We start from the raw sequence: 27,060 nt of genomic DNA, 5'->3' as shown, positions 1-27,060 counted from the left end.
GAGCAGTTGTGAAAAATGAAAAAACAAAGAGAAACTGAAGTGGACATCTGCTACAGCCTACTCCAGAAATGAGAAAGCAGGAATGAATTAGAGTCTCTCTCGAGGTACTCAAAGCCACAGGACACTGTACTTGTGGAGAATTTAGCTGCCCACACATCTGGTAACAAGCAGAGCCAAACATCGGTTGAAGATGTTCGTGCGTTACATTGAAACCTGCTTTAATCCAGGCAGTACAGGTTCTTGACAGAAAATCACAACAATCCAGGAACTGCAGCTGACAAATTAGAAGTGACACTAATGAACAAACTATCTGAATTTAACATAGTAAAGAGTTTATTTATTTGACTTAGAAAAGGCCTCTGGCGTGATTCACTGGACACATACACGTTAAATATACAAATTCATACCAAAAGAAACCCAGAAGGCATGCATTCAGCCAAAAAGCTCATTCAGAACCTCTCCCTGTTTCACACCAGAAAGAAAGAGCCTCAAGCCCCAGCTTTGTTACCCTCTGTCCAAAACCAGGACTGCAAACATAGGCCCCATGGTATGCCACAAAGAGCAGCAAACTTAGGCTGAGGAGCCAAAGGGTAGATAAGATCCAGAGAAGAGGGATCCAGGGTCAGAAAACTCCAAAGAGAGCTAATCTTCTTCTTTAAAATAGTAACAGAACAAGAAATATATTTCCCATCCTTCCTGCTTCTGGAGCAAGGACCAAATGACAGCTTATTTGAAGACTGCTGTAGGTACTGCTGTGCCTTTGGCCTCCGTTAGCAGACTTTCAACAGAATCCATAACCATTGCTCCTTGCCCCTCTGCCCCCCAGCACCGTCAACCACGTTTTATCTGGCAGAGCAATAGAGACTCATTTTACAGGTCACAGCTTCAGGTTTCCAGCGCTCCTCAAGAACCACAGCGAGCAAAACTAGTCAAAATAAACCCAGTCACCTCACTCAGCCCAGAGCTGTTGCCATAAGAGCAGCCAACTGGTCCAAGTTCAGCTGATCTTATCGGCGGTGAAGAACAGGTTTCACCAGAGTCTGAAACATCCATTCTGGATCAGCGAAGCTGTGTGTGTCCCCAAAGAGTCCCGCTGAGTTTAAGGAATAGATACATATCATGCAAAAAAGCAGGTTTGTTTTTTAAAAATTAAGTAATTTAACAACATGTAACAAGCCTAAGGAATTCCACTAGACCCTGGAGTCATGGCATGAGACTCAACTCCCGTGACTTCCAAAAAAAAGGAGGAGGGATTTAAAAATAACAAATGAACACTACCCTTTAGGAACTGGCGTAGCAACAAAATAGAAGACAAACAGGTATGAGACTTGCACTGAAAAGGAGAACCTGTTATCTGGCAAGGGTAAAGAAAAGTGCTTTCACATCTGTCATAACACAGAGAAAGTAAAATGCATTAATAAGCAAGCACAGAATGAAATGAAGAGCAAGTGAAATCAGCCTCTCAGGCTTTCTGTTAAGTCATTCCATCCAAGATGAAGCAACAAAGACATAAATACACAGAGATAAAGGACTTCCTGGAAAACTTGACCATATACATCAACAGGGTACTAATTAGTTAATTAACCTATTGCACAATTAAAAAATAAATATTTAAAAAGTCTGGGAGAACAGGGAAGCATCAGATGACAATATTCTTATTAGAACAAAAAGTGGAAAAACATTGGCCTGATAAATTTATCTCTGATCTTTGCTAACAGAGTGAAATAAGTACAAGGAGAAAAAAAAATCTCCCAAACATCTGGAGAATAATAGAAGTACAGCAAAAATAAGCTATTTCAGACAATTTTGCAAACATTCGGCAAGTAGTTTTAGGCACATGAGCAGTCCTCCAGGAGCCAACAGGATAACTCATGTATTAAGTTACTTCTATGTCCAGATGTGTGTCCAGTGTGCTTTCCAAAACCTCTTCTCTCCCATTACCAGGAGCAATTTTATGAAACACTGCTTGTAGTAAGAGCTGACAGACCTAGCTGTAAAACTACAGCCTGTTCCCAGAAGGCTATACAGAATACCTATATAGAGTAGCAAGCATTTAGTTGACTCTGAATACCTATCAAATGAGGATGAGCATGTTTAACAAAGGGCACATTACCTTTGGCTTTTTAGGGTCTCAGGAAGTTCTACTGGGTGATCTCAGAGTGAAGCAAACATGCTTGCCATTCGAGTAAAATACACTCCCAGGAAAGGCAGTTACTTAATCAATAAATCACATTTTATCATCAACTACAGGCAGCTGCTTCAGTGTAGCAACAACTGCTGTAACCTAGCACCTGGAAGAGTCTTTGGAACAGCTTATTCTGTGTTGGCGGTGGAGCAGTCATCTTTGCTGTGGATTCCATGTACAAGGAAATGATGGCTCTTAAAACAAAAGAAAACTAAACCTGTGTTTTTCTGATCTCCATACAATTTTCTGACAAGTAGGTATGTTAGTTTTCAAGTGACTACTTACCATTAGGATTTATTTTTCATATATATCACACGAGGGATTGTTTATGACAGCAGAGTATGTAATTTAGATGGCAAGAAAGCAGAGTGGAATATCAATCCACATACTGAAGAAACAAAAACAACCTGTTTCCCCACTCTATTAGTGGGTAGAACTGGAAAAGGGCCAATGAACAAGAGGATAAACAGAGGTGACAAACAGGTCCCATATAACGAAAGACTAAATATACCATGAACCTGTAACTTGGAAAAAGTGAGGACTGAGGACATATGTGATATAGGTCTATAAAATCACAAGTGACAAGGAGACAAGGAATTGGGGTGGTCATTTGGTACATCTGACAGTGGAAGAATTAGGGTCACTCAATGAAACCATCAAGCAGGCAATTAAAACAGCTGAAAGACAGTTCTTTTTCATACCACACAATGAACTCAGGGTTCATTGCTACAGAACATTGTGGAGGCCAAAAGTACAGAAGGATTTTTAAAAAGGGACTAAGCGTATTCATTAAGGCTAGGTCCAGAAGGAACTGCCAGTTCAGAGAGTCCAAAGACTGCTGGAACAGTGTCAGGGAAAGACCTCTGTATACAAGCTTTATTTTTATGCTTCTGTGCTCACCTGTTACTGGCTGTCCTCAGAGAGAGGATACCAGATTAGATGGCCTTTGGTCTGATTGCATGTGGCTATTCTTATGGATCAAAGCCCTTGATTTTGGCATGTTTTAGAATTTGGAAAGGTTAACTTCAAAAACAAAAGAAAAAAAAAAGGAATACTTGAAAAGCTTGTCTGTTTCCTCTGCTGCTTCTTTTCAGCCTTGAAGATGTGCCCCTTTAATCATTCAGTTTCCATGAATGGCAAAGTGTCACTGAATTAGCAACAAAGAGTGTTTTATAACAGCCATCGAAGGCCGCATTACTGCTCCCAGATCTGCCTCGGCCCGCTTACAAAGCATTTTTCCTACACGTGAGGCCCAGTCTCAACAGCAGGTTAAACAACCCCCTCCATTCCAGTTCTTCTCTTTAATAGATTATTGCAAAATCACTTTGTTCAACTGCTATTTTTATGACATGAAACAAACAGTTAGGATACTAATCTCTTGGCCTCTTCGAGCCAAGCCCTTCTCCCCTAACCACTCATTTCTGCGTGGATAAATGACAACAGGAATCTACAGGAAAACTCCTTGAGGGCACAGAATTGCTATGCTGTCTGTGAACATTACCATTTCACCCAGAATTTGCCACTTCAAATGGACTTAGCCTTCCAGCCAGTCAGACCAGGACATTTCTGCAATGCAGTAGAGTAAACAATGCAACACAGTGATTCTGAGTCTGTGGCTAGACAGACTGAAGTAGCAGCACAAGTAAGTCAGAAAATCTGCACTTATCTGGACACAGAGCAAGCTCTGAGACCCAGTCATCACAGTTGTATTTATATATAAAATATGTATGCGCACACACATATGGATTAATACATTCATCGCTAGCCCTCACTTAAGGGACCGACCATCCAAAATCTATGCTTCACCCAGTAAATGTGCTTTAACTGGGGGTGCCAGGTGCATCCAGGACCATGCAGTGGCTTGACAGACCACTGTGTGAGGACATTGCTGTAAGTTCAAAATCAGTCAACAGTTGAATGTTCCAGCTTGTTCAGTCTTCAGTTCTCCAAACAATCCTTCTCAGTCAAGATAATACACAGGTAGGTTGTTTGTTTTTATCGCTCATAGTGGAGTTTGGACCCGGGTTACCTGGAATAAAAAGAGGTTAAAATAAGGTTAATGTTAAATAAATTAGATATGGATAAAGTTTTGACTCACACTCAGTCCTCTCTCATCAGTTATTATACACCTTGTGTTAGACCTACATTACTCTGCATTCTTTGGGGGTTTTATTTCCTACTTTTGTGGAAAGAAGAGACACTAAAATAAGAGCAAAGTCATAGTATGCAGTGGAGAAAACCATTGGAGAAGTGTTTTCCAGGCTCTGGCCTATACCCAGCCCAGCTTGAACAGTGGTATTCTCAGGTCCCAGTTGGCACTGAAAACTAGTCTGGCCAAGACTTGGGTGGGAGGTCTGCCAAAGAGTAAGGGCTGAAAAGAAAGACTATTGGGTCATCTCATCCATCTGATCCCCACACACATTCTCCACAGAGCTTTTTATCAAGTCCAGTTTTAAACATCTGAAGTGGCAGTATTTCTACCATTTTTGTTGCAGAAAAGTCCTGAGGCCTCAGGGTCTCTCAGTTAAGTAACATAGTACACTGCCACAATTTTTTATCTTCATAGTTTTTTTCATTGTTCCCTCCATAGATTGCTTCTGCTTCCCAATATTTGTACTTTTCAATGCCTGTGCTGCTGTCTGATCTCCCTCATTACAATCAGACATTGCTCTAGAGGCCCCAGCATATTTTTTTTTAAGCACTGTACTAAAGCGTGTTTGCGTAAACTTTTGCAAGTAAGTGAGTTCTGCTGTGCTCTGAGCTCAACAAGGCTTATACAGCATATAGCCCACAGTAGTATGTACTAAGAGGGGTTGCTGCATGGCTTGCAGTCACTCCAAAGAAGGACAGACCCCACTCATGTATGGAAGGTATGTATACATCCCCCAAGCAGTTAGAGCCAGTGGTCAGTAGAGAGTGAGAATTTGGAGGGAGAGATGCCAGAGGTCATGGTGACATGCTAATGAAAAGCCTTGACCTTGCAGAGAAGTTGAGATGAGTTCAGCCCAGGCACCACCTCTGAACCATGACTGAAGCATTTTTCTTGTTACTCTTGTTTATAGGCATTTGGTCAAAGTTTTCCTCATGTGTAGATGATGGGGAAGATAAGACCTCTCTCCTCTTCCCCTGCTCCTCTGCACTTTCTTCAACACTGCAACTTCTTGACATCCATGTGGGAGGCTGCATTGCAACCTACCCTCACTTTTGTGGCTGTTCTGTATGATAGTGCCGCCTCCCCACACCTCTCTGTGGCATTTTATTCTGCTGCCTGTTCCCCCCTTGATCCATTCTGCATATTACTACCAAGCTTGTCATTACTCCTATCTTCTCACTGCCCCCATTGCCCTCCCTGTCTGTATCACATTCAAGACCCTCGCGTTTACTTTTCAGAAGCTTCCATACTCCTCCTCTGCTTAATCTCAGTTCCCAACTCCTTTATTCTGCCCACTTCTCCTACTCTTATCTTCTGGCCTTTTTTTACAGACCCTGCTACAGTTAGAGCAGACACTCTCCTTGTATGTACTGAAAGACATTTCTCTCTTTATAACAAGGGCTGAAAATTCCATTTGCTACTTGCCCGCGATCCCACTTCGGCTCAAAAGCACTAATGATACCCAAGCAGGTTTTTTGGTGGTATTGCAGTGCCCAGTGTAAATCCCCTTTCTTGTTGCAAGAAGCACCTAGAAGAGAAACTGAAAACCCCACTAGAAAGTATGTGTTCTGCAGCTAACACTCACAAGGAGTGAAGGCCTGATCTACAGAGAAACTCAGCATAGCAGACTCTCCTGAACCAGCCCACTTTGACTGCAGCTTGCAAGGGAGAAACCAAAACAAAAAGCCAGTGCCTTCCAAAGGCATACAGCTTTCAGACCCTTGCAGTATTTCCCAGAAACTGCACGCAGATGTCAGTATCTTTGCTGATCAGAGTCTGCCCAGCAGCAGCATAAAATTAACACGATTCTTGTCAGGTGCAGAGCTGCTGCTGTTGCACCCCTCACAGACAACAGTGAAATTCAAGAATTGTGTCAATTTGATGATGTGGCTTAAGAACACCTTGTCAGACAAAACACAGTCTCCATGCACTGTGCTAGGACAACACCCCAGAACGTTAATTTAGGCACTTAGTTCAGGACATTATTTTGTTTGGAGGTGTCTGCAGCCCTCATGTTTTCCATGCTTCCATTTCTGACTTGTAGGTATCATCCTGTACCATGTAAATACCCAGGTTTTCAGACTCTGCCACTGAATGCACTTCTATTGCTTCCCTTCCCAGTGCTGATTCTCTTCATCACCATTTGCTCTTACAAGATTGAACCCGACCTTTAGCCTGCTTGAATAATGTCTTTCAATTACTCTGCCAGCTACGTGGGGTGTGGATCTGGTCTTTCTATGCATTTGCAAGGTGGGATGTGTCTCTGTGGTACTACAGAATTAATAGTGACTTTGGAGGATGTGTGCACAGACAGGCCCACAGGGCTTAAGTGTGCTGTTTAATCTTTATAAAAGGTAAGGGCAGCTATTTCAAACTGTGAAGCTCTGAATAATTGCATCCTAGCCTGACTGCATACCAAGTACCATCTCCCCCTTCCTCCTAGCCTTCATTTCCACTTCTGTTCTGTTCCACTTCTCAAGCCCAGAGTAGCACAGCATCAGTTTTCATTAGGCCTGCTTAAAGCCAGCTTGTGCCTCCTGTTTTTATCTTGCAGCTGGAACTCTACTCCATACCCATGCTGAAGAATTTTTTATTAAGTCCTAAAGAAGCATGTGCTACTGACCAAGCAGCCACAGGATGCTACATGGTAAATAATTTTTTCCTCTTGCCCATAAATTTCTGTCTCAATAATGTTTCGTCTGCCATCTCTGTTCAAATGTCACTTTCGGACTACTAGACTAGAGAAGCTTGGAAAGAATAGTGGTTCAAATTCAAAAGCAACACACAAGTGGTCATATTTCTCCAGTGTTTTACACCAGATGACCTACTTGCCCCACTCTACAAAAGCTGTAGGGTCTCCCATTGTCACTGCAAACAAGCATTTTCACATTTGCGTAAAACCAAAAAATATTTGCACTGACTCCTTGGAAAGACTTTCCAGGTTAGGAAGAGCATAGTAGGAAGGCTGGTGTGCTGGACCTCAGCTGCTTCCCTGCACTTCCAGTTTTGAGGCTGTCTTGCTTGGAACCACACTGGGTGTCCCAAGTTCTCAATTCTACATTCCCCTTTATTAAAAGAGGTGCCAGCCCCCAGGAACTAGCAATGAAATAAATGAAACCTGAACAAAATACAGTGATGGTTTCTTGGTGGAAATGGCCCAGACCAAGCACCAGGCTGTCTGGCATAGCTCCATCATGTTAAAAGGAATAGGATATCCCTGCTGTCCTAGCCTGTGCAGTGCCCCAAATGGGCTCAGTGCCCCATTGTACAACTGGATAAATCAATCTGCTTCATGCCTTAATCTGGGTATAACTTCACCATGACATGTGGGAATGGCATGCTGTCTGCTTTAAAAGAGCTGAGAGTGAGAAACATAGGGAGTCTCTGATATTATAAAGTGCTTCTTTAGAGAAACAAATCACAAATCAGAGATTACACAATTCTCTAGTTCTGTCACTAGAGGGTAGTGCAAGCCCTCCAGTCCATTCCTCCAAGAAGAGATGCCCATACATCTCCCCATAGGTCTTTATGGACTTCATTTTTCCTGGCTCTCAGAAATGGGGTCCAGCAGTACATAATGTCTGTGCTGAGGATATAAAGAGATTTGGAGAGAGGACAAAGAGCAGGGTTTGCTCCCGCCTCCCCAAATGCCAGTCACACATCCTAAAATGGGTCTGCTGTGGTCTTAAATTAATCATCCATGCCTTGTTACAGTGCCTTTCATGCTGATTTGGCAGTTTTAAGTCTGCCTTTCATTCAGGCAGAAATATTTCTAAGAATCAAATCAATCACTATTTTTGACTTTCCCAATACTTTGCCTTTTTTTGGTCTCTGGAGAGTGTCTTTCCATCTCACAACATGGCAGTCTCAAGGGAATTCAGTTGTTCTACTCCTGCATTTCACATTCATCAGAGCACAGAACGGTCCCTGGCTAGACATACTGAGAAGAAATGTTCTCCCCTGAACTAGTTTATTTTCCTGTTGGAGCAGGATGCTTTGGCAGCAAGCACAGCTAACTGAGAGAGGGAGACAACCAAGCTGAATAGTCCATAGATTTACTTCGGTCTGACAAAACATCTAAAACCTTGGCAAGTTAGTTATTAAACCATAAACTGGGGGAAATCTTTATCACTTGTGTCTTGAACCAGATGAAACCTTGGAAGAACATAGTGAAAATATCAATCATGCATTAGAAAAGAATGGAAGGCTGAGATCTAGTAGCTCTCCATAGCTTTTCTTTTCATGACCCTGTCCCCCATTTTAGGAGATAAAGAAGCAAACTAAAAAGGCATCCACCCTCTCCTCCACTCCTTCGCCCCTCACCTCAATATGAAAACATGCTTTCTTTTCTTCTACACTAGTAACCTTGTCACAGTAAATCCAGCCAACTAAACCCAAATGAGGAAAGGAGGGGTTACACTGGAAATCCATCTGCACCCTGTCAGCCACTAAGACACTGAATATACTTCTGCCATTTATTAGGGCAGTGCACTTTAACATCATTTCAAGAACTGTGCACACAACCTGTTTTTCAGAAGGAGACATTCACCTTTCCCTCTGTTTGCCCAATACCTGCTTGCTGCCAAGTATCAGAAAACATTTACATGAGAAATACCAATCTTACAATGAGACTGCCATTAAGTTGCCTCAGAATTATGCTTCATTTGATACAGCTTTTACTCTTCTTTGATCCTGGTCATTTTAATACAGAGATGATGATAGGATCTACTCACAGGTGCCTATGTTGAACATTTTTGCACCAATCAACCAGGCTCAGAACAAGGGACAGCGTAAGACCACAGAAGCAGAGAAGCACAGAAGTGCTGATGGGAGAGGTTTTACCTGAGATGCCTTCAGTACTCCGAACACTAGCATGACCTATGCTGAGGTGTTCATATTCCAGTTTCGTGTTCCCAAGGTCTTCTCCTGAATGTCCTTCACTGGCAAAAGAATTGGCCTCAATGCTTGAGCCTGGAGACCGTTTGGCCTTGCGACTGAAAAGCCCACTGGCAAAACGTTTTCCTTGCTTTGAGCTGGGCTGTGCATCTTCTTTCTTCATGTCACGAATAGATTCTCTAGATTTGGATTTATTTTTCAAGTCCACATGGAGCCGGCAGAACAGTTTCTGAGGACTCCGATTCAACTTGTTCAGGTTCTCCAGAGGTGGCTCAATCTCTGGGAGCTCTTGCTCCAATGTGATTAAGTCATTCAGGAACTGATTCAACCGTTTCTTTGACTCACTTGTTTCCTCCTTTTCCAAATTCCCCTGGTTCTCCTGCCTGTGGCGTGAAGCCCAGAGCATCATATCACCACGGGTTGCCCCTGCCACTAAACCATACTTGGGGTTGATGATCTTCCGAGCCACAGTGGAGGAATGAAGGCCTGGTGTACCAGCTCCAGAAAGGAACGGATTAGCAATACCTAGTTCTTTGTAGAAATTAACTTCCTCTGAAATGGCATAGAGCTCACGAAACTCAATGTCAAACATCTCCACATGCTGTCCTGTCAATACTAGCAGGATGTTTCTGTCAACATGGGATGAACTCCACGTGAAGCTAAGAGGAGGAAACAGAACTGACATTAGATTTTTGGGTGCCTACTTGACCCAGTCCACCTAACAATATCTAAAACACTTACTATGGGGCAATGCATAGCATTGTACCTTTTGTCCATATGTCCTTGCCAGCCTGGGTCAGGATAGATACCTGAAATTCTTTATTACTGTTCTTTATTAGGCATGCAGACCAGATGTGGAACAAAGGCCCTGCAACTCTGAAGAACACTTTATCCTTTTAAAAAAGCAATACTGCATCAATGGGAGGAGTCTCCAGACTCAAAATCTCACTGCAGAGAACTGACCACTGTGGCTGGTGGGGAGTCCTTGCTGGCCACCACCTGGTGCAGAGTGGAAGGATTTCTAGCACACTGAAACGGACCATTAGCATGGGCAAGTTCTCTTCTCCTGGGAGCAGCCTGTGCTCTGTGCCACCTTCTCTGTTGTCCCACTCTGATTGCTACAGGTGCCAAAAGATTATAAAGGCTGGGATAAGAAAGGGAATGACATGGGAGGAAGACTCTCTAGCAAAGCCACAAGTTATTCTGTATATGAAGAATGTAGCTCTGCCTTAAGCAAGAGCAACCCACCTGTAGGATCCTGTGGCCACTTTTTCACCATCCACCATGAGGAATCGAGATGCCAGTGTACCTCTGATCTTCCCTGCTGGCATGTAGAACCCAACTCCTGTCACAGAACGTATACGGATGTTCTAGCAGGGAGGTAAAAGACAAAATGTCACAATAAATAGGGCAGAGAATTAGATAATTGCCAGCTCCAAGTCTTAATATGTCACTCACATTATCTCACTACATCTGGGACTACAGCTCATTTTATATCAGCCACCAGAAATCAGAAGGGTTGCAGGAAGGAAAGCACAGCACCCAAGGCCCTGTTGTCAGCCCCTGTCTGTACAAGTCACTTCCCTCCATCAATTTATAGCCCTGTCTAACAGGTCAGTTTCTTTGTAACTCTGCCTGCTCTCTTAGCTATTCATCTTAGCCCTCTGGCAAGACAATGCTTTCAAAATCGAATAATCCTCCATGTCCAGTCTTGTGTTGCAGCTCAGAAGGCCCAGCCCTGTTCAGAGGAATGAATCAGAGGTAGCTCTGAATCATGTATGCACTTTCTGAAGCCTGATCCCCGTTCCACAGTACTCGTGAACTGTTCTCCAGACTAGGCTATCATCTGGACCACAACACCAAGGAACTTCCCAACACCTGTGCAGTCCAAAAGACACAGTTAGGTGCATATATTACCTTCCAAGGTGTGGAATGAAATATGAGGCAGGCCCAAATTAGGCTCTTTTCGTGTTTGTGTTTTGACACCAAAAACATACAGCTTGAAAAAAACCGGGCAAATTAGAAGACTAGACAATTTAATTATTGCAGAAGAGAGGAGAAAACAGTTCTATTATTCAGAACATGGATGTTTCCTGTCTGTGTAACAAAAGAACCCTGACCTTTATCATTTTGTTAAGAACCCCAAACACTTACAGTGTCCACCTAGGTTCTTCAGTGTTCAGAGGAGAGTGAAAGAACAGAGAACTTTTTTTGAACAGGAGTAGGATAAGTGTCTCTATTGATGTCCCAAATAGATTAGCAAGGAGAAGAGGAAGGCAAAATCTTTTATGAGATGAACTGAAGTAGTTAGAAGAAGATATTACCTCTCCCCAAACCTCCTGTCCCGCTTTTCCCCATTTGACCATCAAACCTACAAGTAATAAAAGAAAAGACTACCAGGGACAGAGAAAACACTGATTTAAGGTTACATGATCTGCTTCAACAGATGTGTGTCTGCATTTACTGTAAGAACACATTTACATACTGGACTGAGAGTTACTCTGCTTAGACTAATGCTGAAAGCACTCCATGGGTCCTGGCTGTCTGAGACTGAATTGCCAAACAGGTAAATGCACTGCCTCACAGGACAAAAAGCCAACAAAACCCCCCACATTTATTGTCAGCATAAGTTTAGAGCAAATTATCTTGTTGCTCTGACACACAAATTTAGACTGTTTTCTTTTTTCTACCATCTATTTCTGTAAGGATCCTTTAAAAATGAAAGGTAAAAATTATTGTGGTCTGAAGGAATAAATCCAGGGTTAGGAGTCAGATAGTCCCGAGTATAATCACAGTTGTGTCACTATTCCCTGTGATGCTTTGGGAAAGTCAGTTTACTTTTGCCTCATTCTTCCCCCATCTGCAGAACAAGAGAATCGTGAGGATTTGGCTAGTGCTAGTACAGCCTTAGATCCCACGAAGTGCTAAGTACTGTTATTATGAACTTCACTGACAGCTTAAATATTGATAGGCTATAGAAATCGGCATGCAGGAACAAGTGATTGTAAGAATGCAGAATTCTTTCAAAAAACAGTTTTCTGAATATAACACTTACATTTTGAATCTGTTCCTATTTTCCTCAGTAAAAATACAGCAGTGGCAGTACAAATTCTGACTAACAGTAACTAATGATACTACCATTCTGCATTCATCTATTGCTTGATCCGTCTGGAGTTCTGTGTGGGCATTAGCTGATTAATCCTCCCAACACTGCTGAAAGTATTATTACCTTGTTTTAGAGATGAGGAATCTGAGAGAAAAAGATGAAGTGACTTGCCCAAGGCCTAGCAGTGAGTCATATGTGTGGGATGTTGAATGCAGGCTGGGCAGAGCACAGGAGCAAGGGTGCCCTTTGCAGCATTTGGAATAAGATTTGTAGTTGGGTGGCTGCTCACCTAAAATCATTTTTTCCTTGGTGAATAAAATTGGATTTGGGATCAATCATGGAATAGTGTCTGCAAGGTCAAGAAGGACCTCTGTTCTTCACATCAGTCAACAGCTCTGATATGCAATATGCATTTCTGAATCAAGAATTATCAGCCTGTGTGGAAACAGAAAGTTTCTTAGCATTTAACAAGTGTTGATTTTACTAGGTGTGCATGCTGCATCACCTTATTTTGGTGGAAAGAAGCACATCTGAATTTCTGCAGTAACTGAGCTACACTTAATACTTACAAATGCACAGATTGGATAGAATCCAGCAGCTGAACACATAAACCTCCTTGAACAAAGTAGGCACAGGAGGCATAAATACATCTTGAAGTGCAGAAAACAAGCATAAAGTCATATAAACATCAAGTCACTTAACAGGTTATTTGTATAATGTTTTCTGCCTTGAAGGATCTTGGAGCATTTGAAGACTGATGTATCAAGCTTGTGCAGAGGAGGAACAAGCTTGGGTTCATGTACGGAAGACTATACAACAGCAAAAGAGGAAAGGCAAATATATATGAGGTGTGATTTCAGCCATTTTCTTTGGGCACTAACGTTACAGTAGTAACAGATATTTTGGGTAATGGACCGGTTAGTTCCCAGACAGAAGAGAGAGACTTCTCCAGATTTGTATTCTTCTTGAAGCTTCTGTTGTAAACACCTGTGTAAGGTTTGTCATATCCTGGCTTCTGGAAGCTGCAGGCCGTGTTATATTTCCACATTTTCTTTACGCAGGTTTGCACCACTCCTCATCACAAGCAATGATTAATTGCTTGTGCCTGTCAGCAACTTATGCAGACTGGTAACACTCAAGCCTGACAAAGGATCCTAATACACACAGTGAAGGGATCAGTCTTTCTTGTTTTATTGTGACCCACTTTTAAACCTCACCCATAATCCACAGAAAGTTAAGTTAGACCCAGTTTAAAAAGTCAGAGAGAGACTGTGTTGTGACTGACACTTAGTTGTCCCTAAAGAGACCTGGGCAGCAGTGGCCAAGAGCTGATGTTGGGTAGGGTGAGATACACAAGATGGACCCTGAAGGCAAGTGCTGCAACTACTTCCATTAGGGAATCCTGTGTGTCCCTTCCCTCCTATATGTTGCAAAGCAAGCAGAGATCTTTATTTCAAGTTGGGATGGTTAGCACAAATAGATTTAAAACAGATAATAGACAGGCAACAGAACACAACAATAGCTGATGTATGACAATGACTCAACAGTCCCATACATTGGTTATGTTTATTCAAAGAGTAGTGATCCCCTTTCTGGTGCCCTTTAGAAAAATTAGATCCCTTCAGTCAGCAGCATCTGTTGGGATAATTCCTGTGCTCTGTTTCCTTGCACAACTGCTTCACCTGAGGGCAGGGCTGAGGGGGAGGCCCCAGAAGCCTCTTCTTTTCCGCTATAAAATCCTAGAGATGGAGATTCCAGAGAAAGATGAAAGAGGGGGAGATTCATGTGGACACACAAGATTCATGTGGGCAGACCCATAGTGACGACAAGGAATCTTTCTATTTCGTGGTGTGCAAAATTCTCATTTGTGGTGAGCAGGCCTCTAGGCTGGAGAGATGGGTGTTAGGTGCTCATTTTACACAGGGACACAAAAGCAACCACAATCTGGAAGCCTCCACCAGATAATACTGGGAAAGATTGTGGACTTACCCTATGTGTCTGCCCTAAACAGTTTTGGAAAAATTATTCCTGTGGAGGTAATAGTAGAACTTGCAGGCAGTCAGGTAGAATAGGATGGAATGCACCTAGCTGTACCTGGCCTGGCAATGTTATTACTGGGTATTATTTAGTTGGGTCTTTGGGAAAAGAGAGCCCTGGAACCCCCCATTTTCTAAAGGCCACAAGCAGCCTAGAAGAATTCTCTAACAGATCATTAAAAAAAACAAAGAATCCTGCATCACATCATGGTCATCGTCCCCCCTCACGTGAATTAGGATTGGATGAGGAAAGCTGTGAGGAAAGCTGTGAGGTAAATATGTGAACCGAAATAAAACTCCAAAAAGCCTTAGAAAGAAACTTGGGGTGACATTTAAGAATTCTTGGAGTAAGGAAAGAAACTCCTTGCATGCTGGGAAAATGAACCTAAAAATTAACATGAAGATGAACTTCCTGCAGATACCACATTCCCTGGGTTTGCTTGGAGCTCTAGGTAAACTCCATGTCTTTGAACAGAAGTATCTGTTTCTGCAGTCTTAGCAGAAGCATGGAGGAGAGAACTCATCTAAAACCCGGTGAGGAGGCTCACCCTCTAGTTAACAAGAGGAGGACTTTTTGTGGACCTATGAATTTTATATACATGAGAACTTTGATCCATTCTGATCTCAGAACACCCTTGTGTGAAACATAACAGAAGTCTGGCAAACCATGTCCTGTAGGCTCAAGAAGCCATATGACTCATACATACAAGACATGATCTTACTAATATCCCAGGATGAATGTGCAGATAGTTGAATTTAAATGCACTTCAAGTGAACTCTGGCCTTGAAATGAGACAAAAAGTGATTTTTCCTCATTTTATGTTGAGAGTCAGTAACGAACTTTTTGTCTTATGCAGAGCAAGTTACTGCCCTCCTGTAACAGTTTCCTTCCTGTGAGACTCTGGGCAGATCATAATACCTTGTCATCTCAAACAGATAAAGTAGCAAGGATCCTTGTGAAAACCCCCAGCACTGTGCATAGACAAAGTGCAAAATCCAGTGTTAACAATAAATCTCCCTGTATTAGAACCTCGAGGTATTCACTCTGCTTTGGATGAACAGAGAGATGAAAACAAAAGGGCAGGAAGCACAGAGCAATCTCAGCATCTAATGAGGGGATGACAGAAGCCAGAATAAGCATCCTGACCCTGCAACAATGAAGGTCCATGGTAATGTGTCATCTCTTTCTCTGGGATCAGAACTTGCCTGTAAACCCAAAAGTTACTTCCCACATTGCTGCAGCTTCCCAAGCAAAAGCCATCCTGTAAATCTTGCAGAAGCATTCCAAAGGGGAGATGGGAAGAAGGCAGGGAGGAAAAGCATGAAATTCCCTTTGCTGACAAACTGTGGTCTGCTGGTCAAAGTCTTCTAGAAGAAAGCAAAATGGTTACACAAAAAGAAGGTGGAAAGGGAGAATGTTTTCCCTGTGGCTGAAAATCTGTAGAAGAAATTAATGCATCAAAGCAGATGTCAAGAGGAAGACACTGCATAAATGAGAAATGGGGAAATGATAGAGTTAACTGCACTAGAGACTCTGTTTTTTCCTCGGCAATTCCAATAACCTCTGTGATCCAGCAGCGGGGAATGAAATGATTCTGCCTGAAGAAGACTGGAGGTCCAGCTTGCTTTCTGGGTCTTCAGCACCAAAAGTGCAAAACAACCCTAGACACATTAGATCAGTGGGCTGAGGTGGGGGCCCCAATCTTCAAAGGGGAGAGTGTACCTGGCTGGAGATGCCTTGGGTAGCCAAAGCCTGTACTGACACAAACAGCAGCCCAGGTACATCCAAGGCAGCCTTGGAGAAAAGCATTACCAACCAGCTGTTTCTTAGCTGACAGACATGTAGGCCCAGGTGGAAAACAATAGGAATTAGGGCAGGATACTAAGAGCCTGTCTTCCTTGAAAGACACGTGACCTCTTTCTCCTTAGGGGAAGAGTCTTCCCAGTCCTTTCATAACACCCAGTGTGGCACCATAGAAAGGAATAAACTGCATTAACCTTGACAAGGCTAACTAAAGCCATCTCAGCCATACTGGGAAAGGAATATAACAACCCTAAGTGGGGAATTCAAGATACAGTATGAGACAGCTGAGAAAGGATAGGGAAGGTTTGAAAGCTGGAACGCTGCAGAAGAGTGAAGAACTAAATTAAAGAGGGATGTTAAAAAGTTCTTCTTCAGTTCAGTTTGTGTTTTGGACTCTTTTTGGCTGAAAGAGTCTAAAGAAAAACAGCAAGTACTGCTCTGAGAGTTGGGAAGCACAGAAGGGACAGAAGAGTTTTCTACCACTTTTGATAAACATCATTTTGAACTCTACCTCTTTGGAAAGCGTGATCTTGTCATGCAACTGGGCTGCTGCTGTTGCATGTCACTGAGATGTTCTGTGATGACATGCTTTGGCCTGGAAAGTCTGTGTAAATACTGATGTAGAAAGAGGTAAGAGGAGGAGCAGGAGGGGACCACCTGCTGTGTAAATATGGAGAAGGCAGACAAAAAGGAACTCACCTCTCCAACAACATTGCAACTTTTACTAAAATGCCAGGGTATCTCTTCTTGCACTCTATCCAGTAATGAAAATATTCAGTACTGAAGTTATCATTCCTGCACATAATGACACGGTAAGAAAAGTACTGGAAAACAGGTATCAGGGCAAATAAAGAGTTACTGCTGCTGTTTCAGTTTTGTACCAAAGAAACTCAAGCCTAGGCCACTGAATACTCCTGAAGCTTGAAACAGGTCTTGTATAATGATGCCTGTATCTCGCTTTCAAAGACACCAGACGAAGGAAACTTCCATCTCTCTTTTGAAGAAAGATGAGACAACTGCTCAGCTGGATGACTTTTTTGATGGAGAAGTCCAGAAACTCAGAACAGAATGGTAGTTCACAGGAGCGGTGTTCAGATCTATGCAAGTCATTTTCATCCAGATTTAGGCTGGCTCTCCTTGAATAGTTATATAAGCTTCTCTAACCTTCAGAACCTCTTGAGACTTTTTTTTTTGAAACTATTAATTGAGTGTATATAGAAGATCTGCCCTTCCCCCAGGCAAAAAGGTACCTTTTACCTTCACTACTAAGGAAAACAGTTGGATCACAAGAGGGACAAGTTTTGCACCCCATAGATTGTTTCCAACATAGCAACTTCTCCAGTATCTGAAACAAGTCTCTAGTAGTGACAGTGTTTTAAGCTAATAAGCATTAAAACAATAAGAAGTATAATACTAAGTATAAACACACAACGTATTTCAGTCTGTGTATAATGGAAGGTGATCCTACTGAGGCTGCTTGTGCAGCCAAGCTAGGCTGACTACTATGCTGTGCTGCATCCACTATATGAAGACATACTCTGTCATGGAACTTTATTTTCCTTTATTTTCTCAGGCAAAGGAGAACTACAAGCTCATACAGTCTACAGATGAGGTCAAAATGTCACTGCTGGTGAGGAAAGTTTTGATTTCACAGAACATATGTGTACTAAAGCTGGGATCCATGCAAACAGTAACTCAAAGATTTATTCAGGACTCTAGATGAGTTTGAATCCTTGAACAGGAAACCCACAGGAATTTCCTCAGACAAGTTTCTTCCCAAACAGAAATTTTTACTTCACAAGGCAAATAATCCAAGTCTTTCCTTTTTCTCTCTTTCCTTCTGTATCAGCAAGACACTCTCTTATTTGTCTATGTTCCATCAACCCCTGTCTCAGGTTCTGTGATGTGACTGATAGATAGGAAGAGATATGTCCATCTGTCCAAGTAAGTTCCAAAGTACCTTACAACTTAAAAAGGTCATTGACCTGTGGGAGATAATGGCCCATTATTGAATATCTTACCCGGATCTGCAGGTCCTTGAGGTCAAGGCATCTGCACATTTCCAAGAAAAGCTTCACACCCTCCTCATCTAGGATTATATAGACAGGGATCCAACGCTTATATGCTGCATCAACAATATCTTGGAAGATGTCCCGATCTGTAAATATATCCATGACCACTGCAATAATCTGGAAAGAAGAAGATAGTAGATAGGCAACTAAATAAAACATTAGGAACTGAAAGGGAGGCCCATCACACCGATGCAAAATAAAGGAGAGCACTGATACCAGAATATGGAGGAGGAGGATATAGGGGAGACAAAAATACAGGAAAGTACATGCCCAAGCACTTCCAACAATCTCATAATTTTCTGGCATGGCTCCTGCTGCACTTTGGAAGGAACTTAGTAAATCTCTTTCAGGGTTCTCCTTCTTCTAGGGGAAGATGGCTTACTTCAGAGGCTTGAAGAACACCAAAGCCAAATACCCAGTTTTCCTCTGTACTGTGAAACCCTCTTTGCCTCCATAAGGATCCTCTTAAACAAAGAACACTGAAAAAAGATTGAAAAAGAAGAGTGAAAAACACAACTCTAGCAATTATCACAAGGTGAGTAATAGAAGAATGAATGTAGAGAGGAGTCGGGACATGGCTCCTCAGCCATAATGCATTGTGCAAACAATGAGAATTTTATTTTTCTGTTTTACCAATTCCCTGTGAGAACTCTGCTGTCAAGGCTGGCTTCACAAGAAATGTTCTTTGAAGCTCAAACATAAAAACCTCATGCTTGTCAAGAAGGGACTTGTGTGCATGTTCTAGATTTGGAGGCAAAATGATCATTCCGTCTCTTCACATGTACATTTTTCTGATACAAAACTAATCCCTCTTTCCAGGCACAGAAAAGCAAAAGGCTGCACTGATATGACAAACAGATAAGCCTGAATATTCATATTCATAGGACGAGTAACAACAAAAACAAGGTTATGGAAAACTTGTATGATGTTCTTATATGTTCTTTCTGTCTCTCTGTCTCTCCACACTTTCTATAGCTTTCACACCGTTAGAGATATCAATTCACTCTTTTTTCCTGAAAGACTTATTCTCCTCAACCTTTGGAAGGCTGTGAATGAAGGAAGCTATGTTTTCCTAGTCCCACTGGGAAACGCCAACATGGTGGGTCAGAGCACTCACGCTGACAGTGTCCTCGGAAGCAATGTGGCTAAATTCTAAATTCCCTGTGCCCTGAGGTCACAGGATCAAGCCAGACTGTGTTGGGGCAATGCAAAAAGGTGTGAGAGGAGTTTAAGAATGGATCAAACAACAGAATTTTCTTAAGCAGCTTGAGTTGTAGGACCCCTTGTGAAAGGGGGAATAATTCCCACCAGAGATCACTTTCCTTTGAAAGTATCCTTGAGCAAATGGGGTTTTGGGAAAGGGATGCCATGCTAAATGGCATCCCCTAGACTGTTCTTGTTGCGTCTCTGCTTGTACAGCCAACAACAACCAGCACCTCTGCTCTGCCAGGCTCCTTCTGTCAGCAGTGCTTACACAAGCTTTTCTTTGATAGAAAAAAAAAAGAAGCTGCCATTGTGTTTATGCCCATCATTAACATGTACGTTCTTGATACAGGTGACCTATGATGGAACTCCATTATAAAATAATAGTAAGACTCTTGATAAATTCTGCTAAGTAGAAGAACTGAATTCAGGTCCCACCTTAGTTCTTATTTTCCACACAAAGCAGCAAGACGCATGGAATGTTATCAGAACTTCTGAAAAATTAAAATATAGGGAACTTATGCCACTTTATTTCTAAACAACTTATTGTACAGACAGATTATGATTAAAGGCATGAGGTTTTCATGCATTAATTAAAGCATGTTATTTTCTCCCCCATACACACACTCTGATGTGGATGCTGTTTTTCAGGAACATGGACACCAGAGAGGATTCATTTGAAGTAAGAACATTCACACAGGGACTTGATCAAGAATAGCTAGCAAAAGTGTGAATTTTGTTTTCTTTCCATCCCCTCTGCAAGGAGTCCAACATCTGCAGAGATTTCAGCATACCTATTTAACTACTAATACTCGCCTTGCAATCTGAAGGGACAGTCCCCTCAATGCTTTGGGTCTCTAAGTCGAATTGGGCTTCTTTGCAAAGCCATGGACTAAACCCATGAAAAATGTACCCCTCCATGGACAACTGATCAACTGCCTTGCAACTGGCACTTCCAAGCTGGCAAACTGAGGTAGGGAGCACCCCCATTGCTAATATGTCACAGTCTTCCCAACCCCCCATCATAGTTAGTGATCTGTCAAGATTATCTAGGAGTGTTCCCAAATCCAGCAAGTCAGAGCATGAGTGTCTACCCCTGCAAGAATTTTTTCCCATTCCTCTATCATCTACCCTATGGATAATAACACTACTTATCTATAGGGGACATAGGTGTGCCTGGCTCTTCTTAGATATGTACAGATTGGCAAGCATTAACTTGCCAATCTTATTGCGGCAAGGTAGCTTAATTAACGCAGGCTCGTTAAACACTGACGATAAGCCACCCGCAGACATTTGCCAAATATTGCCACTACCTGTTTAGACCTCCCCCAGCCACAACACTCAGCTGAATGAAAAGCTGCTGCCTGGAGATTTTATTTTCCAGGGCCAGCTCAACTGAACACAATAGGCATAGTTATCTAAGAAAAAGGCCATTAAACACTTAAATGGCTGTTAAACGTGAAACCACCTTTGAGCTGGGAGGGGCACAGTTCATCTGGTCAGCAAAAAATTGCCAAAGAAATTAATGACTTTCAGGTGCCAGGAACAGCTATCAAAAAGAGCCAAGTTTCCCTATCATCACACCATTTGTAGAAGCATTTATGCCAGTGCAAAGAGGATGTGAAGTTACACCAAATCAGAATGAAAATATTTTACAGCTTCTGGTTTCACAACGGTCATTATGGAGTGTGAATGTATCTCTGCGAGCAGGTAGCTGAAGAGAGCACAGATTAATGTCTTTCTGGAAAATTTTCTGTGTGTCCCAGCAGGTTTGGTCTTAACAAGTCTCTGCAAGGGGTGCACATATAGTTTGTGCCTGGAGGCGGGGGAGGAGGAAATAACCACTGAATTAGCCTCTCACAGAAAGCAACAAAACTAAGAGCAGGAATGAAGGGCCTTACACTATTACCCCTTTCCACGGGGTGGATGTCAGCTCTGAAGGGAATCATTTCCTGTGTAATATTTCCCGGAAACTTCACCTGGACCCAGCAAAATCTCATCATTGTCCCCTACCTATCCTTGTGCAAGCTCTTGTACCTTCCCGGTTGGTTTGTTTTCTTGCCAGAGGTGCACTGTCACCCCCAAGAGCCTTTTCCAGCCAAAAATAAATAGGAGGAGCTGCCACATATGTCTGGACTCCGGCTGCCTGGCAATCAAGGCCAGATGGTATTGAGACCACAAAAAAGCCCCATGAACACACTCACAGCACTGCGTTTAAATAGGGCTACCTGCAAGTACAGGAGAGGTGGCAGGAACAGCATCACGATGTGTGCTCCTCTGAACCAATGAATCAGATGGGGACAGCACAAAATGAACCTCTGATACCAAACCCCAGGAAGAGGCGGCGGGCGTTAACCCCATCCCGGATGTCAACTCTTATTTAATTTCGGCAAACCATAATGTTATGATGACTGGCAACGAACTGCACGAAAAACTGTACCGGATTGACTGCAACAAGCTGGGGGCCCACCATGCTCTCCAGCTTTGGCATGGAAAAAGGCAGCAAAGAAAATCTGGGTGTTGGAGGGCTCCCGACACCCTTCCACCCCACGTCCCGGCCAGGCCCTCGCCGCTGGCCCCCCACACCGCTCCCACACCTGCAGCTGCCCCTGCCCTCGGCCCGGCGCCCCCCGGCCACGCTGCAGACCTGCGAGGGAAGGCGAGGCGGCCGACGTGGGTGGCTCCCGCCTCGCCAGGGATGGCGGGTCATGTGGCGCCAAGCCCAACCCCGCTGCCATGGGGCCGGCCATGGCCACTGGCCCCGGCGGGTCCCCAGTTTGGGGGGGGCCAGCCCTACCTTCTGGGCCTGCTGGATCATGTCCCGCACCACCTCCTTGAGGTGGGGCGCACTCTCCTCCTTGCGCGGGTGCGTGAAGAGGCCCACGCGGCTGATGCCCCGGTAGAAGGTCTTGTCGGTCCAGCCCAAGTCCAGCGGGGGCACCTCCGTGTCGGAGCACTCGGGCCAGTAGGCCAGCGAGAGGGTCTTGCCGCCGGGCCCGCGCAGCACTTTGCTGCCCTCCTGGGGGTCATTGTAGCCCCGCCAGCTGGCCCGCAGGGCCTGCAGCTCCTGGCTGGAGAGGAAGTCGCGGAGCTGCTCCTTCTTCAGCTTCTCCCTGTAGGCCGCCTCGCCCCGGGTGACCAGCGCTTCCAGGGCTCGGCGCTGCTCCTCGCTGTAGTAGAAGCGGGCCTGGGCCTCCGTCACCTTCTCGTTGACGTGCGAGTCATCCAGGAGGATCACCTGCGACTCCGCCATGCTGCCGGCACCCGCAGCGGCGGCCGGGGAGGCTGCGGAAGGAGGGAAAGGCAGGGCAGGGACCGCCTCACCTGGCGCGGCCCGCGCCCGCCCTGCCGGGTGGAGCGGCCCCGCGCCGCCCCGCGCCGGCCCCTCGCGTGCCCCCCGGCTCAGCGCAGCCGGGGTGCCTCACCCCCGTGCTGGAGACACGCTGTTCCCCCTCCTCGCCCCGGGCCCGCGCGTGGTCCTGGCCCCCGGGGGCTGGCCTGCCACCCGGCACGGCTGGACTCGTGGGGACAGGGATGCCTGAGCAGAGCCCCTGGAGGAGAGCCAGGCCTGGGCAGTGTGTTTGGGGGAAAAGCCCTACTGTTGTAGGGGGGGAAATGCAAAAAATTATTTAGGAGGGATTCCCCCCCCCCCTTTTTTTTTACCATGGTGGCTGCCTGTTCATTGGGAAAGAGGGGATGTGTACCTGCCGGGGGGTGAGGGCAGAGCATGGGTGAAGTGCTGAGGTGGCCACAAGCCCCAGCTGGCTGCTGGCCGGCCTTTTCCAAGCCCGGTAAAGAAACAACAAGAGCATTTTGGTGACTTGCCGTACAGCAGGACGCTGTTTGCAGATAGGAAGATGACAGAGTGATTTGCCCGAGGCCACCCAGCAGGCTTGTGTCAGAGCTGGGAACAAAACCGTGCTGCACCAAGTCTCTAGCTGGGAGTGTGAATACATACCCCTGGCTTTACACACATCTCAGTGGAGAGACTAGGGGCTGTAATGATAAATTATGATTTTGCGTGGTATGTGAGAGTTGCTAGGGGCCCTAATCAGGATTCAGGCCCCACTGGGGTTTGCAGTGAATGCACAGAGTAAAAGGCAGTTCTCCTCCCCTTGCAGCCCAAGGACAGAGCTGGTAGGGATGAGCAAAGAAATGGGGATGAAGGCAAGGCAGTGATGAAATACAAACATTCAGAAACATTTGCAGTGCTTTACATCTGTGATTAGCCTTAAATGCTCACAGGGATAAAACACACAAACTGTAGGATCAGAGCTACTGGAGTTCTTCTTTGTCTCCTCTATAGATATCATCACCTGTGGTCAGTGTAAGTTAGTCTAAAAATCCAAGGATGAGGTGCAGCAGCTTAGCTCTTTCTGTGCTGTTCCTCTCCTTTAGATGAAAGGGAGGATGTTAGTATTGCAGACTGTCAATCAATAGCTTTTTCTAGCACGAAATTCACTTAAAATTTGAAATTGCACTTTGCAGGGATCTACTCTTCTGCCTATCAAATCCCCTTTAAAAATTAATTTTAATATAGGTTCTTTTAGCCTAGTTTCCTGTGGAAACGACTTACATTATCGCAGTGTCCACATCTGTCTGCTTCTCTGTCCATCTCTCTAATATCTTTTGAACCCACTGGCTAATTTTGAACAAGTCTGGCAGAAAGATAGATTCCTCAAAGGCAATTACACCCCTACAAGTTTTGTGAAAATAAACGGCCTGATGGAGAAAAGAAGCAGTCCCCTAATAGGGAAAGTCGCAACATGAGTTCGTGCCTTACTAGACTCCAGATATTCCATACAAGTGGAAACACTAGTAAGTGTCTGAACTGTATGAAAACCTTCAGCTGCAGTTTATGTCATCTTAGACACCCCAGTCAGTCAACCACAGTATACAAATACATACAAGATGCAGCTTTGTTAGTGCCAGCGCTCATTGAACTACTTTTATTTTTTCTGTACCAGAGGCTGCCATCAGCTTTGCTATTATTTCATGGTGGCTAAATAAAATCTCTTTAATCCTTGTTGCTCTATTCATTCATAGCTGCACAATGTAATCCTTTGTGTTCAGGTAAGGCTCCCACATGAGTAGGTTCACAAATGTATAGTCTTATATTTAAAAGCAAGCAAATGTTTCCCACATCGAAGTAAAAGCAGCAGAGATTTTTCAGTTTGCTGTGATGAAGGGTTTAGTCCCCATTTTTCACCCTAAAATATAAAGTGTTGTATGTGGGTTGATACGATAAATTGGGGTATAGAGTTGTGCAAAAGCTGAGAGAGCCCCTTTCCTGATGCATGCATGCATCATACCCCCCTCCCCCTTCACACTGTGCCTCCCCCCCAATTCTCCCAGCTATTCATTTCAACCAAGCACATTTTGTATACTTCTTGGTTTGATGATTCAGTCCCTTCTGCTATACCCTGACCCTCCAGCTGACAGCCTCACCTAAAAGACTGACAAAAAGAACCATGAAAACAAACTGCCTTCTTCTGGCACAGAGGTAACCCAGCCCTTCAGGACTGGAGAAGAAGAAACATGGCAGAGAGGGTGGGGGGAAATACCTGTGACTGGCTCTGCCCCTCTGGGATTGACGAGCGAATCCCAGTTTCCACTCTACCTGAAGCTCTTCATTCTTGTTTTGGCTCAGGTTTTCCTCCCCGACCCTACCCCTAGCTCAAGAGAAAGAAGAAAGAGGAACCTTGTTTTTAAATCAGGCTGAGGCAGTTGCTAATCCACACAGACCTGCAACATCAGTCCTTTCATTTATTTCTTTTCCTGCAGATTACTTGCTGAAGGGGTTGTGTATGCATAGGCAGGGCTGGGTCTCTTTGCTTTTGACCTTTGTTTGGGTGTCCTCCCAGCCAAGCCCCGGTTAAGGTCTAGCTTACTTTTCTGGTCTGGTTCCAACACATTTTCCAAAGGATGCAAACTAACCTATCAGGAAATATTACCTCTTAGCAGGTATTACTGTATTACTGTAACCCTCCCCCAACCCCATTACAGTATTTAAAATCTTCTGCCTTCAAACACCTCCCACGTATATTCTGGTTACTTGGGTCTCATTGCTTCACTTTCCTTTGCAAGGCAGTGCAGGTTGTGCATTAGATAAAGATATGACACCTTATATTTAGCATTAATTGTAACTGTGCTTGTCCTAAGCATAAATATCTCTTGCCAGTCCTTCCTGTGTAATTTCAGTCTCTAAATAGCCCATCTCATGATATATTCTTAGATAAATTTCCCAGTGGTGTTTTTCTTGTGACATAAACTGCTACAAGCTCTTGTTATAAAACTTTGGGTGCTTGGCTCTTTAGGAATAAAATTCTGATGCCTACCCCATCATCTTTCCTTCACATCTAGTTTTTCCCTAGAGAAAAGAGATATTAAAAATAAAGGATTATTTTGTCACAAAATAGCCGCATACTGGAACCCTTGTGTGTTGGGGGGGTTATCCTCCAAAACAAACCAACATGATCAACCAAAATGACTCTGGTCATCTATAATACATTTTGACTTTTCCATGCAAAGAGGGAACTAGTTAAAAAAGACTTTTGCAAAGAAAACAGAATGGCTCAAAGGATGGAGAATACAATAGAGATATTTCCATTTCTCAATTTGTCAGCTGCAGTTTAGCTGAGGCGATGGGGCTGTCCAGAAATGGAAAAGTAAACACATATGTGTGCCTGTGCCATGGCTGCTATTAAACACTAGTCCTTCCCTGTGCTGGTTGGCACCAAAGCAAGAATCACAAAGGCTTGGTGGCGACTGTGTCTTTTCACCTCTGCTCTCTGCAGTCTGGATCCAGGAGTTTGTGGGAAAAGTTATTATGCATGCAGTTGGCCACACTGTGCTTATCCTGAGTCTGAAATTTCTGTTTGCAAGGGCTGCCAGTCCAGTACAGGAATGGGTGCATTAGCCACATCCAAGTGTTGGCAAAGCTAAAAGGTCTCAAGCAAGGTGATTTCAGGGTGGAGAGGAAGAAGCGTTTGCCTTCACTGTTCTCCCCTCCAGCAACCCAAAGAGCTCCAGGCAGTGAAAGGTAGGTGTGTTACTTCTGCAGCAGTGACAGACTGCAATCTGGAAGATGAAGAAATGCTTTCAGATGCTTCCTTTCTGTCATATTACACTGCCTCAGGGAGAAAACCTAGCTGCTAAATTGGAGAATTGCCGCAACTGAGTCAAATGCTTCTGGCCTCCCACTCAGTTCTTCAGCTGTTGTTTCCGTGCGAGGGTAAATAGGTAAGAGAGTCTTATGAAGAGAGCAGAAAGGAATAACTACATTCACAGGATCGTTTCTTGCAGTGAGGTATTTGCTGACTGAGCACACACAGAAAGGCCTTTTGCTGCTTTCCACTGTCTGCTCCCATTTACAGGGCAACAGATTGAGGCAGCTTCCTGTAAGAAATAATGCTGACTCAGGTCTCTTGTTTAATCCTTCAACTCCTGTAAAGGCAAGGACTCAAAACTGGTTTTGATTAAGAACTCAGCTGAGATACACTGTGGACCTTGGTCAATTCATTTTTTGTGCCTCGGTTCCCCATCTGTAAAATGAGGAAAATATTGCCTACTTCACAGGACTAATGCAAGGAATAGCTTTAAAAAA

At 43.9% G+C, this 27,060-nt stretch overlaps 1 protein-coding gene across 1 annotated transcript; it reads right to left on the bottom strand.

Annotated features, from left to right (window-relative positions):
- Positions 1-341: 341 nt before the first annotated feature.
- Positions 342-22,734, bottom strand: FAM83F (family with sequence similarity 83 member F). Its single transcript, XM_013947934.2, has 5 exons — positions 22,252-22,734; positions 18,201-18,368; positions 10,482-10,603; positions 9,180-9,892; positions 342-4,214 (listed from the first exon to the last, which is right to left on the bottom strand). Exons 1-5 carry the CDS (start codon positions 22,705-22,707, stop codon positions 4,150-4,152), a joined length of 1,524 nt encoding a protein of 507 aa, XP_013803388.1. The 5' UTR covers positions 22,708-22,734; the 3' UTR covers positions 342-4,149.
- Between the last annotated feature and the right edge of the window lie 4,326 nt (positions 22,735-27,060).

The sequence above is a fragment of the Apteryx mantelli genome, chromosome 1 (assembly GCF_036417845.1).
Source record: "Apteryx mantelli isolate bAptMan1 chromosome 1, bAptMan1.hap1, whole genome shotgun sequence".
NCBI lineage: Eukaryota > Metazoa > Chordata > Aves > Apterygiformes > Apterygidae > Apteryx > Apteryx mantelli.
This window is presented reverse-complemented; position numbering and strand designations above follow the sequence as displayed.